At 45.8% G+C, this 13,680-nt stretch overlaps 1 protein-coding gene across 6 annotated transcripts in view; it reads left to right on the top strand.

Annotated features, from left to right (window-relative positions):
- POMT2 (protein O-mannosyltransferase 2) overlaps positions 1–13,680 on the top strand; it is a 41,891-nt gene that overhangs the window by 1,703 nt on the left and 26,508 nt on the right. For 5 of the 6 annotated variants that reach the window (XM_015097206.3, XM_042252791.1, XM_015097205.3 and 2 more), the window contains exons 2-3: positions 7,240–7,324; positions 11,782–11,886. In XM_015097206.3, the coding sequence (XP_014952692.2) occupies positions 7,240–7,324; positions 11,782–11,886 (190 nt within the window). The remainder of the gene's footprint in view (positions 1–7,239; positions 7,325–11,781; positions 11,887–13,680) is intronic. The other variant, XM_042252792.1, reaches the window with a different exon arrangement.

Raw genomic sequence — 13,680 nt, 5'->3', positions numbered from 1 at the left:
ACTGAGGAGAAAGTTAGTGTAGAGGTTAGTAGAAATGGAACTCCTTGACTAAAAAGCAAGCTAACAGTTTATCAGGTTACTCTACTTGGAAACTAAGGAATTAGCTTGTTATTATTTCTATGAGTGCTGACCGAAGATATGAGACTCCTGGGTCAGAGTCAAAAGACTTACTACTCATGGCAGAGGAAGCAGGATGAATGTGGGCAAGTTGGATTCAATTTCTCATGGCCCGAAAACCCCACATGGTGGCGCCATGGGCTCAGATGGATGACTGCGCACACAGTGGGTTGCCTTGCATCTAAGGAACAAACCCAAGGGATTTACTGTTTTATAGCAAGCAATAAGCAAGCATGCTTTTTTGTCCTAGAGAGAGACGTTATCTCATTCCTCAAGGCTGCTGGATGCAAACACAACTTTGGGAAATGGTTCAGGTAAAATGTAATCAAGGCCCTGGATTCTGGACATATCCATCGAGATATGTGGAAGTACAAGAGAGCCATGGAGGACTGTCTTTCCCAACATGCTCACTGCTTGATTTTAAGCTGTCTTGGCTTCTAGCAAATCTTCATATGAATGTGAAGCTCCATTGGCTACTCTGGGTAGCCAGAGTATAGACACAGAGGCATAGACCAAGTCTGTTTAATTTATCTTATACAAGACTTGATTAAGGCTGCTGTCACTAGGACTCAAAGCAGCAGGGTGAGGCCAACCTGTAATATTAACCTATGCCCTCCAGGGTTCTGGATTCAGCCACCTAGGAAGAATTATATGTGTGGAGGAGTGGGGAGGAAGGACCAGTAAGTCTTATTTCAGATAGCTGGGATGTAATCTAAGTCTGGTCTATTATCCATTATGGTCTGTATACAGATGTTTAGACTGACCTCTGATTTTTGGTGTCATTGCCAATAATTAAGAGTTCTCTCATTAATAAAGCAACTCTCATGCCCAATGGAAAGACATTCCAAGGCCCATTCTTTCCTACATTCTAACATATTACCTGAAGGGGTACGTGTCACTGCAGTTCAGGATTTTCTATTAAATTTTATTGAGATTGCCATCAGATTTGGTTTAGACCACCATTTCAGTGATTTGGTTAAACCACATGGACAGTGAGTGTCGCTGAGTAGTTGCAGTGTCAGTCAGTATATAAGGTATAACCTAAGGTCCCTAGGGTGTCAGGAGAAGCATATGAATTTGTATCAGTCATTCTTCCCAGGTGGCTCAGTGGTAAAGAATCTGCCTGTCAATGCAGGAGACAGGAGACTTGGGTTCAATCCCTGGGTTGGGAAGATCCCCTGGAGGAGGAAATCGCAACCCATTACAGTATTGTTGCCTGGGAAATCCCCTGGACAGAGGAGCCTGGTGGGCCACTGTCCATGGAGTTGCAAAGAGTCAGACATGACTGAGTGACTGAGCATGCATGCATACTGATAAAGGTGGTGTCATTCTGTGTTTTTGCACACATGTGAAGGGAGATTCATGTTGGGGATTAATGTTGATATCGTCAGGTACATGAGGATAGTTCAAGACTGGCCATGTACACGAGTCTTTCTGATTTCATAGCAGGGTGATTGATTCAGCAGCAGGTCTATTGCTATATACAGCTGCCAGGTGCCTTAACTATACCATAGTGTTTTGGCAGTATGGACTCTGGGCCTAGCAGGTAAATAGCATTCATTATTTCCCTTCTCTTTACATTTTCAGGGGCCTAAGATGTTCTTTCCCTAGATGGCAAGGTTATTTCTTTCCTCCCACTGCCATATAATCCCTGTGTCCCACTTAGTACCTGTAATTTCACCTTTACTCCAATTATTGCCTACTACTAATATCCAGAGCTTTCTGCCATGAGCACTGTCAGAAAATTGACAGAGGCTTATTATGCCTCCCACCTTGGCCCACATGAGCTATTGTAGAGGGTCTTCACAAGCAGTGTACTCAACCAAGTGACCTTTATTTTTAACCTCACTCCAATGAGAACATCTAAGTAACTGAACTAGAATTAAGTTAGAATCCTGTAAATCCCACACCCCTACCCCTCACCCCCAGACTGATCTGGAGTTGCTGTTAAGGGAGACAAACCAAGCCCAGGAATCGTCAAGGAAGAATCTCAAATTTTCCAATAGGTTTTTATAATACTCCACCCTTTTTTCTTGATCATTACCCAGTTGGTGGCCAAGAGGAGATAAACACCTAGTTTTAGGTGGCCAAACTATGTGACTGAAGTGTATGAACCAAGTGGAGGTGAGGGAAGTATAATCAGAAATCTTTTTGAGAAGACTGTTTAGTGCTTGACAACATCAGATACCTGTGGATGGTCTGGAGTTGGAATGTCATTGGATAATTTGACTGCTGGGCCATTGAAAAAAAAAAAAAAACAAGGTACACCATTGTCAGACTGTAGATGGTTTGGAATGCTGAAAACATGACAGTTTAGTTTCAAGGGCCACAGTGGTATGTCTACAGGAAGGTGATTGGACTGGAATAGCGGTATCAACACTGTAACCTGAAAAGGTGGCAGCAGCTGCAGGGCACCAGTGATAGCCTAGAGAGGGGAACAAAGTCCTGATATGGCCAGTTTCCTTGGAGTGGGCAGGGTCAGTGCCCCATGCAGTGTGGCTTCCTTTACTACAAGACCAACAGGACAGCCTTTGTTCGGCAGCTCAAGTTCCCGCAATGTAGCAATGGCCTCTGCTTTGGGAACAGACAGCCCTTTACTTTGTGCCTCCATGGTTGTAGATGTATTTCCATGCCCGGTGTGTTGATGGCAGCAGGTGGTATCCTGGCAGCGATGGCAGTGGTCAGGATGGTGCAGGTTTGATCAGCAGCTCAATTCTAATCAATCTTATTAAAATACTGGCCTTTACTGAGGGTGTATCTTCATGAGAGATCCAGATTGTCCCATTGACAGGCAGCCATGATTGGCTCCAAAGAGGGGGGCTTTAAATTTCTTAATATATGTAGCCTTCCAACTGACACACCAGATGGTTAGGCCAATGGCAAAAGCCTAAGAATAAGTAAAAATATTACTTGTCTGTTTCTTTCATCTAAGGCACAGGTGTTGACTTTTGATTCAGTGCCTTGTGCCAGTGAACCCTTTTTGCAGTCGTCTTTCCAGAGTTGTCAGTGGGGCTGGATGATAGCTGCTGCCCTGTGGCTACCATCAGCTTTTAGATTAGCCAAACCATCAGTAAACCAGTCACAAACATTAAGAGGAAACTCTGGGAATCAAGACCTCACTGAGTCAGGGGCTTTGCTGCCGGTAGTGGAGTGGAAGATAGTTTCTTCCAAAGGGACAGCTAACACCTCTGTTTGAAAAATCAAGATGCTTCTAGGGCCAGGCCAGCTATGCTCTTGAATATACCACTTCCGTTTCACCAATGAGGCTTACTGAGCAGTTTCCTTGCTAGCCAGTTTCAAAGCAACACGATCAGGCCAAAGACTATGGTTCAGGCTCTTAATTTCAATAAGAGTTTAGGAGTAGGTTGATAGTTGCTTCTTTAAAAAGGTATGTACTTGAAGCCTATGTCCAGCAGATGGCATTGCTTTCATAGAGAACCTGCCCGCCGGTCCCTTTTTTGTGATTATATTGTTTCTCTAGGACCCCTTCGGAGGGGACAGGATCACCTCTCACTATACAGCGGTCCCTGAATGGGATAATCTTTGACATGCATAGGATAAATACAACTATGCATCCAGCAGTGGGAGCCACAGCAGGAGTTTCAAGGGCCCCACCCACAATGGCACTTTACCTTTCCTTCCCAGATAGGAACTTGGCTTAGACCCTGTCAGTTAAATTTGGGTGCTTTCCCTGCTCTTTGAACTAACAAGTCTAATCGGCCTGCATCGGGAGCTACAGCCAGCCACCTAGAGATTACGCCACTCCCAGGTGGGGAGTCTGGGCAGTGCTGGATGCAGGGGGCAGGAGGAAGCCTTTCTTCCCTGTAGTCCCTGGATAGGTTTGCCCCACTTCTTCCCAGTTTACTTTCCTGTGTCTGGTGAGCCCCTGGGCTTAGGGACCCTCTTCTTTCAGTCCCTGTGCTCATTGCTCTGGTCCTCCCTGCAGTCCTTGGCACTTTTGGTAACCCCTGCACCTGGCAGATTGTCTCCAAAACTCTAAGGGATTGACTAGGGTGCTCCTGTATCCAACAGGACCTTGAGCTTGAGTCCCCTCTCCTCATGATGCTAAGATGGGTATGTGTGGCCTTTATAGTCCCCTCTAGGGACAGGGAGACCTTAACCTCACCTTTCGTCGTTTTTCTCTTTGAAGCAGCTCAGATTGTGGCAGAGGGGCGGGATCATGGGACCCAGAGGGACAGAGTGGCTCCGAATCTCTGAGCAAGGCACACTTTGAGCTTGAGCACACAGCTCATCCAAGGACCTTTCAATATTTTCACTCTACCCAGAGTTCTGTATGGAATAGCAAGGTCCTTGCTGTGGGCACCATTAAGGTAAGCTTTGGGAGCTCCGTGATTCTTCAGCTGCATCCATATTGCCTTTTGACTGGGGCTCCTCAGCTGGTTGCCCCATACTGGTGATTACATCTTTTCCTGCTTTTACCCAGAAGAATGTGAGCAGTAACCAAGGCAGCATTCAGACAGTTTGTTTCATTTCTGCCTCTCTCCACTCAGCCTTGTTCATAGGTAGGCCAGTGGAAGATTCCTGCTACCTCCCTTCCCCACCACTTGGGCAAGAGCATTTACTACCAGATCCAGGGAGTCTTCTGTCATCCCGTACCCCTGTCCCTGAGGGCACAAGTCCTTTCTCTTAAGGAAAACTATAACTCAGCATCCTTGGCTCATCAGGGTTTAGGGTTTTATTTTTACCCTGTGTGCATGCTTAGTCACTTGTCATGCCCGACTCTTTGCAACCCCATGGACTGTACCCCACCAGGCTCCTCTGTCCATCGGATTCTCTAGCCAAGAATACTGGAGTGGGTTGTCATGCCCTTCTCCAGGGGATCTTCTGGACCCAGGGATCGAACCAACGTCTTCTGCATTGGCAGACAGGTTCTTTAGCACTAGTGCCATGTGGGAAGCCCTTATTTTTACCCTACTTACCAACTAATCAGTAGTCTGTCACTTTTATGGATGCTGTCAGGAGACAAAGTCCTGGGTCAGAGACAGCCAATTTCATTTCTCACAGTACAGCAAGCAGGATGGGCATCAGTATGTTGGCATCAGCTCCGCTTGCCCCTAGTGCCCCATGTGATGCCCTGGGCATGGGTGAATGCCTGCACATGCAGTGGGTTGCATCACAGCCTAGGTGTATGGAGCTTGGGGAATCCGCTGTTTTATAATGAGCAGTAAACCAGACTGCTTGCTGTCCCAGAGGGAGATTCTGTGTCTTCCTTTAGGTTGCTGGAAGCATAACCCAGAGAAATGGCCTGAGTAAAGAGCTATCAGGACCTTGCATTCTTGGCATATCCTGCAAGGTGTGTAGGAACAGGAGAGAGCCTGGGAGGACTATCTCCTACTGCAAACATGCAGTGGAAGCCAAGAGGAAGTGTGAATATAACTACTAGTTTTACTTGAAAGTAAAAATATTATACTCCTTTACCAGCATGTTTCCAAACAGACTTTGAAACTAACCACAAATCTTGGGACAATTTACATAGTGCCCTGCATGTGTGGGACTATAGTCTGCAGGGTTCTCTCACGTGTGTTACTTGATAACTCCCTGGGAGATGGACCGGCAGATACTATTATTGTCTGCTTCATGTAGATGAGAAAAGAGGTCCTGAGATGGTGAGTGACTTTGCAGGGTCATGCTCACCCAGTGGGTGGCAGTGCTGGGACCGGATCTATCGCTCTCTTTTTCTGCAAGTCTGTTTGTCACGCTGCTTGGAAGTTATTTTCTCCGTTTGACGTCACCAGGTCACCATCCTCATTTCATGTCAAACCCTGTGCTCAGCAGATGCAGGAGTAGATTTACCCTTCTGCCTAGCTATTAGACCCAGGGAGTAAGACAAACAAAAGAACCCTGTATTTTTGCTAAGAGCGTGTTTTGCCCCTCATGTTGTAGGTCAGCAATAACTGCTTATTGAAGCTGACCTGGGGATGGATAGTCACTGGAAAGCAACTGCTCCTCTGAGCTGCAGGGAGAGACTGACACACACAAATGGCCAGGTTCTGCTGGATAACTGGCCTTCCACTGTAAAGCCCGCATGTAGGGTGTGAAAGGTTTACTGTGGTTTTGTAGAAGAACAGGATTTTTACTTTATGTTTAAAAGCTAGTGTGTTAGAATCACTTCTTTCCTTGCAAGGTAATTTGCAAGTAAATAATGAGGATGGGCTTCAGAGAAGGCAATAGCACCCTATTCCAGTACTTTTGCCTGGAAAATCCTACGGACGGAGGAGCCTGGTAGGCTGCAGTCCATGGGGTTGCTAAGAGTTGGATACGACTGAGCGACTTCCCTTTCACTTTTCACTTTCATGCACTGGAGAAGGAAATGGCAACCCACTCCAGTGTTCTTGCCTGGAGAATCCCAGGGACGGGCAGCCTGGTGGGCTGCCGTCTTATTTGTTCACACGGAGTCAGATACGACTGAAGTGACTTAGCAGCAGCAATGAAGATGGGCTTTAGATTGATTGTTAACTTAGTGAGAAAGCTGTCACTTTTTATATACTGGTTCAGTTCAGTTCAGTGGCTCAGTCATGTCCAACTCTTTGTGACCCCATGGACTACAGCGTGCCAGGCTTCCTTGTCCATCACCAACTCCCAGAGCTTGCTCAGACTCATGTCCATTATTATAGCAAGATCAGAATTCACAGTCAGAGGTTAATTATCACAAGGTTGGGAGCAAAATCAGACTCCAGCCCACAGTGTAGTTTGTAACAGCAAAAATAATGTAGTTTTTAGTAGTCTTGGGGTTAGAAGTTAGCAGACTTGGAAGAAAACTTATTGCAAAACTTTTTATAGTATAGGAAACTCTTTGCCTTTTTAAAATAAATAGAAACTCAAGATACAGAATAAGTATAGATTTAACTTAAATTTATGATGACAGGTTGGTATTTGCTAGCCTTTATCTTCTGTCTAAATGCAGGTTAAGGACCAGCTTGATGTCTTGTTTCCTCAAACTACTTGCATTAAAAGAACTTTTTTAAAATCCAGATTTTCTCATTAATTGCTTGAAACTTGTAGCCTTGGGTTTTAACTGTAAATTTAACCATGCTGTATTAAGGCTATTTGGGTTGTATGATGATGTTAAGAATTTCATTTCTCTTTCTGTTTTCTTTTTAGTTGGGATGAGACTCACTTTGGAAAAATGGGAAGTTACTATATCAACCGCACCTTCTTCTTTGATGTGCACCCACCTCTAGGAAAGGTGAGCAATGTGGTGGACTGCACGCTGCTAAGGGTTGGAGCCCAGTCTTAGGTTGAGGTTTAATTCGTGGGCTTGTAGAAAGAACCCTCTGACATCCCAGAACAGCTGTTTTCATGGGAAACCTTTGGTATTTTTAGGAGTTCTCTGGGCTCAGAAATGGAGTTAGAATATTATGGAGCCATAAAAAGAAAGAAGTATTGACACATGTTGCAACATGAACTAATCTTGTAAACATTATGTTAAATGGAAGAAGTCAGACATAAAAGGCCACATATTATATGATTCCATTTATATGAAATATCTAGAATTGGCAAATCCATGGAGAAATTTACATTAGTAGTTGCCAGGGCTTCCCTGGTGGCTCAATGGTAAAGAATCTGCCTGCAGTGCAGGAGACCTGGGTTTGATCCCTGGGTGGGGAAGATCCCCTGCAGAAGGAAATGGCACCCCACTCCAGTATTCTTGCCTGGAAAATCCCATGGACAGAGGAGCCTTGTGGGCTACAGTCCATGGAGTCGCAAAAGAGTTGGACATGACTTAGCGACTAAACAACAACAGTAACAAGGGGGAAGGAGGATTGGGCAGTGACTGCAAATGGGTGTGGAGTTTCTCTTTGGGGTGATGAGATAGTCTGGAGTTAGGTAGTGGTGATGGTCACACAACCTTGTGAATAAACTAAAAGCCACTGAATTGTACACTTTAAAATGGTGAATTTTATGGTATGTGCTGCTGCTGCTGGTTAGTCACCCAGCTGTGTCTGACTCTTTTCGACCCCACATAGCCCGCCAGGCTCCTCTGTCCATGGGATTTCCCAGGCAAGAGTACTGCAATGGGTTGCCATTTCCACTCATTGGAAAAGACTCTGATGCTGGGAGGGATTGGGGGCAGGAAGAGAAGGGGACGACAGAGGATGAGATGGCTGTGTGGCATCACCGACTCGATGGACGTGAGTCTGAGTGAACTCTGGGAGTTGATGATGGACAGGGAGGCCTGGCGTGCTGCGATTCATGGGGTCGCAAAGAGTCAGACACGACTGAGCGACTGAACTGAACTGAACTGAGTGCTCAGCGCAGTGAAGACGTGAGAACACTGGTGGCGTTGTTTTTGCGGAAGCCTTCCCTTCCTCCCATCTGGCTCCGGTGTGAAGGGAGACATGGGAGGCTTCTTTGTAAGGCTGCCACCAGGGAGTGCAGTCTGTCTGCTTGTGCTCTACCTGCTTGAAAGAGACTGATGAGCAAAGCAGCTTCCATAGGTTCTGAAGCCAAGCTAGTCAAAGAATCAGAAAGCCCCATGGGAGCTGGTGGTCCAGTGGTTGACTTCACCTTTCAATGCAGAGGGTGCAGGTTTATCCCCTGGTCAGGGAGCTAAGATCCGCATGCCCTCAAGGCCAAAAAGCCAAACCATAAAACAGAAACAATATTGTAAAAAATTCAATAAAGGCTTTTTAAAAAATGCTTCACATAAAAAAAAAAAACAAACTGAAAACAAAAACCCCTTGAAGTGGTGACTAGGAAGTTTTCTCCTATAGCACTGAGGCCAATGCCTGCTGCTTCACACTGGCCCCAGCCCTGAGTGCCAGGGGCTCCAGGGAAATAGGTGCTTCAAAAGAAATAAAAATGCCTGCATATAACAAGAAATTTGATTCAAATAGAAGGAAATAAAAGGTCAAAAGCTACCTTCTCTCACATTTCTATTCCTCAGAGGCCACCAGAGCCACCTTTATTAACATTTTCTCATATATCCTCTCAGAAACTTTATACAAATACAAGTGTGTATGCATTTATTCACATGTATGTATTAGTACACATGAACAGCACATTATATATGCCAATAGAAACAGACTAAAATTGAGCAACTTGTATTTTAAATATATCTTACTTTTTCCCCACATCAGCATATAAAATGTACCCCATTCTTTTTAGTGGCTATATAATATTCCATTATACATGTAAGCCATAAATTATTTTGCCTCTCTTCTACTGGTGGGCATTTATGTTACTTCCAGTTTTGAGTCATTACAAAGGATAATGCAGTGAACTTCCTTGTACATTTGTCTTTTCATAGTTGTGCAGGTGTGGCTAAAAGAGCCTCAGCAGCTGAACTGAAGAGGCAAAGGATGTACACATTTAGATTTGAGTTAGACATTTTTAAGTTATCCTGCAAAATGTGATAATATATGTACTCCCACCAAAAGTGTATGAGGGCGCTTGCTTCCCTCACCTCATTGCTAGCACTGGTGTGATCACACTGCCAAAACTTTGCCAATTTGAAAGTAAAAAATGGTATATAAGTATTTCCATTTGCATGTCTTCCTAAATTAAACTGAAAATTTTTTTTGTATGTTTGTTAGCCATTAGTGTTTTATGTTTTTATGACAGCATTTTTTTCTAGTAAATTCCTCTTATTCATACTGATTTGAATGAGTTCTTGAGTTAGAAAATCAGCAGAGTGGGCTACCCTGATGGCTCAGATGGTAAAGAATCTGCCCGCAGTGCAGGAGACCCAGGTTTGATCTCTGGGTTGCAAAGAGCCCCTGGAGAAGGGAATGGCAACCCACTACAGTATTCTTGCCTGGAGAATCCCATGGACGGAGGATCCTGGCGGGCAACAGTCCATGGGGTTGCAAAGAGTCAGACATGACTGAGCGACTAACACACGCTTTTTTAAAAAGTTTTATTTCACTTTTTAAATTTCTAATTTTTTATTTTTGACTGCTAGATCTTTGTTGCTGCTCAGGCTTTTCTCTAGTTGCAGCAAGCGGGGGCTACTCTTTATTACAGTGTGCAGGCTTCTTGTTGCGGGGCTTCTCTTGTTGTGGTGTGCTGGTTCTAGGGCTTGTGGACTTTAGTAGTTGAGGTTCCCAGGCTCTAGAGCAAAGGCTTAGTAGTTGTGGCTCATGGGCCTAGTTGCTCCACGGCATATGGGATCTTCCCAGACCAGGGACCGAACCTGTGTCTCCTGCATTGGCAGGTGGATTCTTTACCACTGGGCCACCTAGGAATCCCCTCAGGACTACTTTTAACCTTACTGGAACTGAGAGGGAACTGAATTTTTAGTGCTTGTTGAATGCTTGGCAGAGTACCAGATGTTTTACCTTTGGCATCTGCTCTAAGCCTTACAGTCATATGCGAGGAAGGCTTTATTACTTGTAGTTCAGAGAGTACTAAGTATTGTCCCCAGTTAGAGACCTCATATGGGAGGCACCGAGATCCAGGTCACCTGTACATTTCCTCCTGCTGTGCCACCAGCCCAGCTGTCTGGGAATTTATGCACCAGGTGAGCTTGTCCTCTGAGATCCCAGGTGGGAAGGAACATTCATTTGATTGTCACTTCTCAGTTTAAGTTCATCTGGGTATTCAGATGGCTCCGTCTTCTCAATACCTTATATTACTTTCTATTAAATTAATTGACATTAAATATAACTTCTGGACTCTTGGATTCCTCTTTATTTTTTTTAAATAAGGATTTATATTAATTTACTGCTGAGTTTTGGTTTCTATGTCTTGACATGGACTATGGAGAGTGACTCTGTTTAGAACTACTTAGAGAAAAAAGTGAGTTAGTGGTCCACATCTGAGCCCCCAGAAACAGCGTTGCTGGGCAAGGCTTTCCCTCCACACAGCCCAGCTCGAGTGCAGGGGTTGGGCCCAGGCAGCCTGGGGCTGTTACCGACACTTGGTATTTGCTGACAGTTCTTAGGTTTTAGCTGCTTCTGATTATATGTGTGAAAAAGCAAGTTTTACACTATTGATGGTCAAGGAAAGAGAAATGAAGAGGCCGATCCTCTCGAGCGTTTTGAGGGATTCACAACTCACAGGCTTAGTTTGCAGTTGATGTGTTCAGTTTGGGGATGTGCCAGGGTGGCCTCCCTTTGGAAGACTGGCAGTAGGAGAAACCAGCCTTCTGGCTTTGTTTCCACTGGGACTTTTCCCTTCCGTTCTGGGGAGGTGCATCCATCTGCATTGTGCTCCCCGTTTTCTCCCCTTCTCTCTATGCCTGGTGTGTAGCCACTTGGCCTCTTTCCTTGCTCCTCATCCTGACTTGGAGCCTCATTTTCCTTTCAGTGGTGCAGTCTCCCAGGAATCAGCCCCTGCCCACAGCCTCCGTCCATGAGCTGTCGTGTTTTACTTCACAGCAAGTGAAAGAAGGCTGAATGAGGAAGCCCCTCACTAGCCCTGCCCTTCACACTGGGGTTATTTTCTTCTTAAGTACTCAGTCTTCACTGTACCCAAGGACTTGGCCTTAACACAGGAGAGGATCTGTTTCAAGCCGTGAGCTCTGTAAACAAAAGAGTCTTTGCTCTGTAGCAGCTGCCGGAGAAAGTGTCATATTGGGGGCTCCTCCTGTGGATGGTTGTCAGGGAAGCCAAGGTCTGGGTGCAGCTGGGAGGGCAGTGTGGAGGAGACGGAGTCTTCTCTCCGAGGCCTCTCATCTTTATGTTCCGCCTCTCTCCTCAGATGCTGATTGGTCTCGCCGGCTACCTGAGCGGGTACGATGGCACCTTTTTGTTCCAGAAGCCTGGGGACAACTATGAGCATCACAGCTACATGGGAATGAGAGGAGTAAGGCTTCCTGACTTGCAATTGGCTGCCTGAACCCTGGGGCCACACTCAGTCAGAAATGTTAACAGTCAGAAGCCCTCAAGTGGTGGCAGGTCTAGGAAAAGGGACTTCGGGGAGGAGGAGGTGATTGGACCTGTGCCTTGTAGTCAAGATTCAGAGCTGGGTGAGTAAGAAGAGCTAGAGAGAACACAGGTAATACGGGGATGACACAGGTGGGAGCAGGCCCAACCTGTCACCCGTTGCCCTGCCCACGAGCAGCATCAGGTTTCAGATTGGAGGGCAGCCCAGGACTCAGGCGGCCAGGAGGCTGCTGCGGCCCTAATGTGGGCCTCAGCACAGTGACAGGCTACATGTCCTTCCTCTGTGGCCGCAACTGCTGCAGTACTGCCTCCCTCTGAGGCCTTTATTGACACGTTAGCACTCCCACCCTCCGTGACCAGGTTCTTCCCTCTTTTCCCCATGAAGATTTCAGGTACACATAGGTTTTTAGGAAGTGTATGTTTGCCCAGTCCCACTGTGCCCTGAGTCCCAGCGCCAGTCCTGACAGAACACGGCAGGGCCTAAAGACCCAAGTGTCTGGATACCCCATGCAGCAGCTGCTGCTGCTAAGTTGCTTCAGTCGCATCTGACTCTGTGTGACCCCATAGGCAGCAGCCCACCAGGCTCCTCCGTCCCTGGGATTCTCCAGGCAAGAATACTGGGGTGGGTTGCCATTTCCTTTTCCAATGCATGCATGCATGCATGCTAAGTCACTTCAGTCATGTCCGACTCTGTGCGACCCCATGGACAGCAGCCCACTAGGCTCCTCCTTCCACAGGATTCTCTAGGCAAGAATACTGGAGTGTGTTGCCATTTCCTTCTCTGGGGCACCCCATACCTAGAGCTAAATTGGACCTACAGGAACCATCCTCCAGTGTGGAACTCTCAGAGTGGGTTGCATTTGCAAATCCCTTCCCTCAGGGAGTTCAAAGCAGTTTAGATAAAGGTCATGTGATTATTTGGGCTCTAGTCATTGGCTTGCTTGTGCAATCATATCATACTCTTTTAAATAAGGACTGTCTACTACCCTCAAGTCCTTGAGTGATTCTGTGTCTTCCTAATGATGTTTGATCACCACCAAGCATACAGAATCGGATATCAGCCTGACTACGAACTTGCTGTGGAAGTGAGAAGGCCAAATATAACAGCCTATTGCCTTTCACACCAGGGCACATTGCTTTTTGCTGACAAAAAGCGACAACCCAAATGTGAGAATTTCCATTCCTTTGAGTATGTCTGATTACTTTCGATGGATAGGGTAGGAGAATAGAGAGAACACTGATGGTTAAAAACAAAACACACCGAAAAACAACTGTCCAGATGCTAAAGCGTCAAGCTGTCTTTTTTGTAAAATCAAAATACAACCTATAGATTAAAGAGTGGTTCCTGGTGTGACTGGATAAAAGGACCAAGGGAGAAAAAGCAGAAATAGCATTAGAATTCTCTAAAATATTAAAATACCTTCAGAGAGCTATTTCTCTCCTTACACCCAGTTTTGTAACAGAAGCTAGCGTCTATCAAGAACTTTCTGTGTGGTAATAAACTTTAGCTCATTTTATCTAAAAAGTAAGCCCTGGGGCTCCCCTGGTAGTCCAGTGGTTAAGAATCCACCTGCCGATGCAGTAGATGGGTTTAATCCCTGCTCCAGGAAGATTCCACATGCCACGGGGCAGCCAAGCCCGAGCACCACAACTACTGAAGCCCACGCACCTGGAGCCCGTGCTCCGCAACAAGAGAAGCCACCACAATGAGAAG

The sequence above is a fragment of the Ovis aries genome, chromosome 7 (genome assembly GCF_016772045.2).
Source record: "Ovis aries strain OAR_USU_Benz2616 breed Rambouillet chromosome 7, ARS-UI_Ramb_v3.0, whole genome shotgun sequence".
Classification (NCBI taxonomy): Eukaryota; Metazoa; Chordata; class Mammalia; order Artiodactyla; family Bovidae; genus Ovis; species Ovis aries.
The sequence above is the reverse complement of the archived record's forward strand: the minus strand, read 5'-3'. Positions and strand labels throughout refer to the sequence as shown.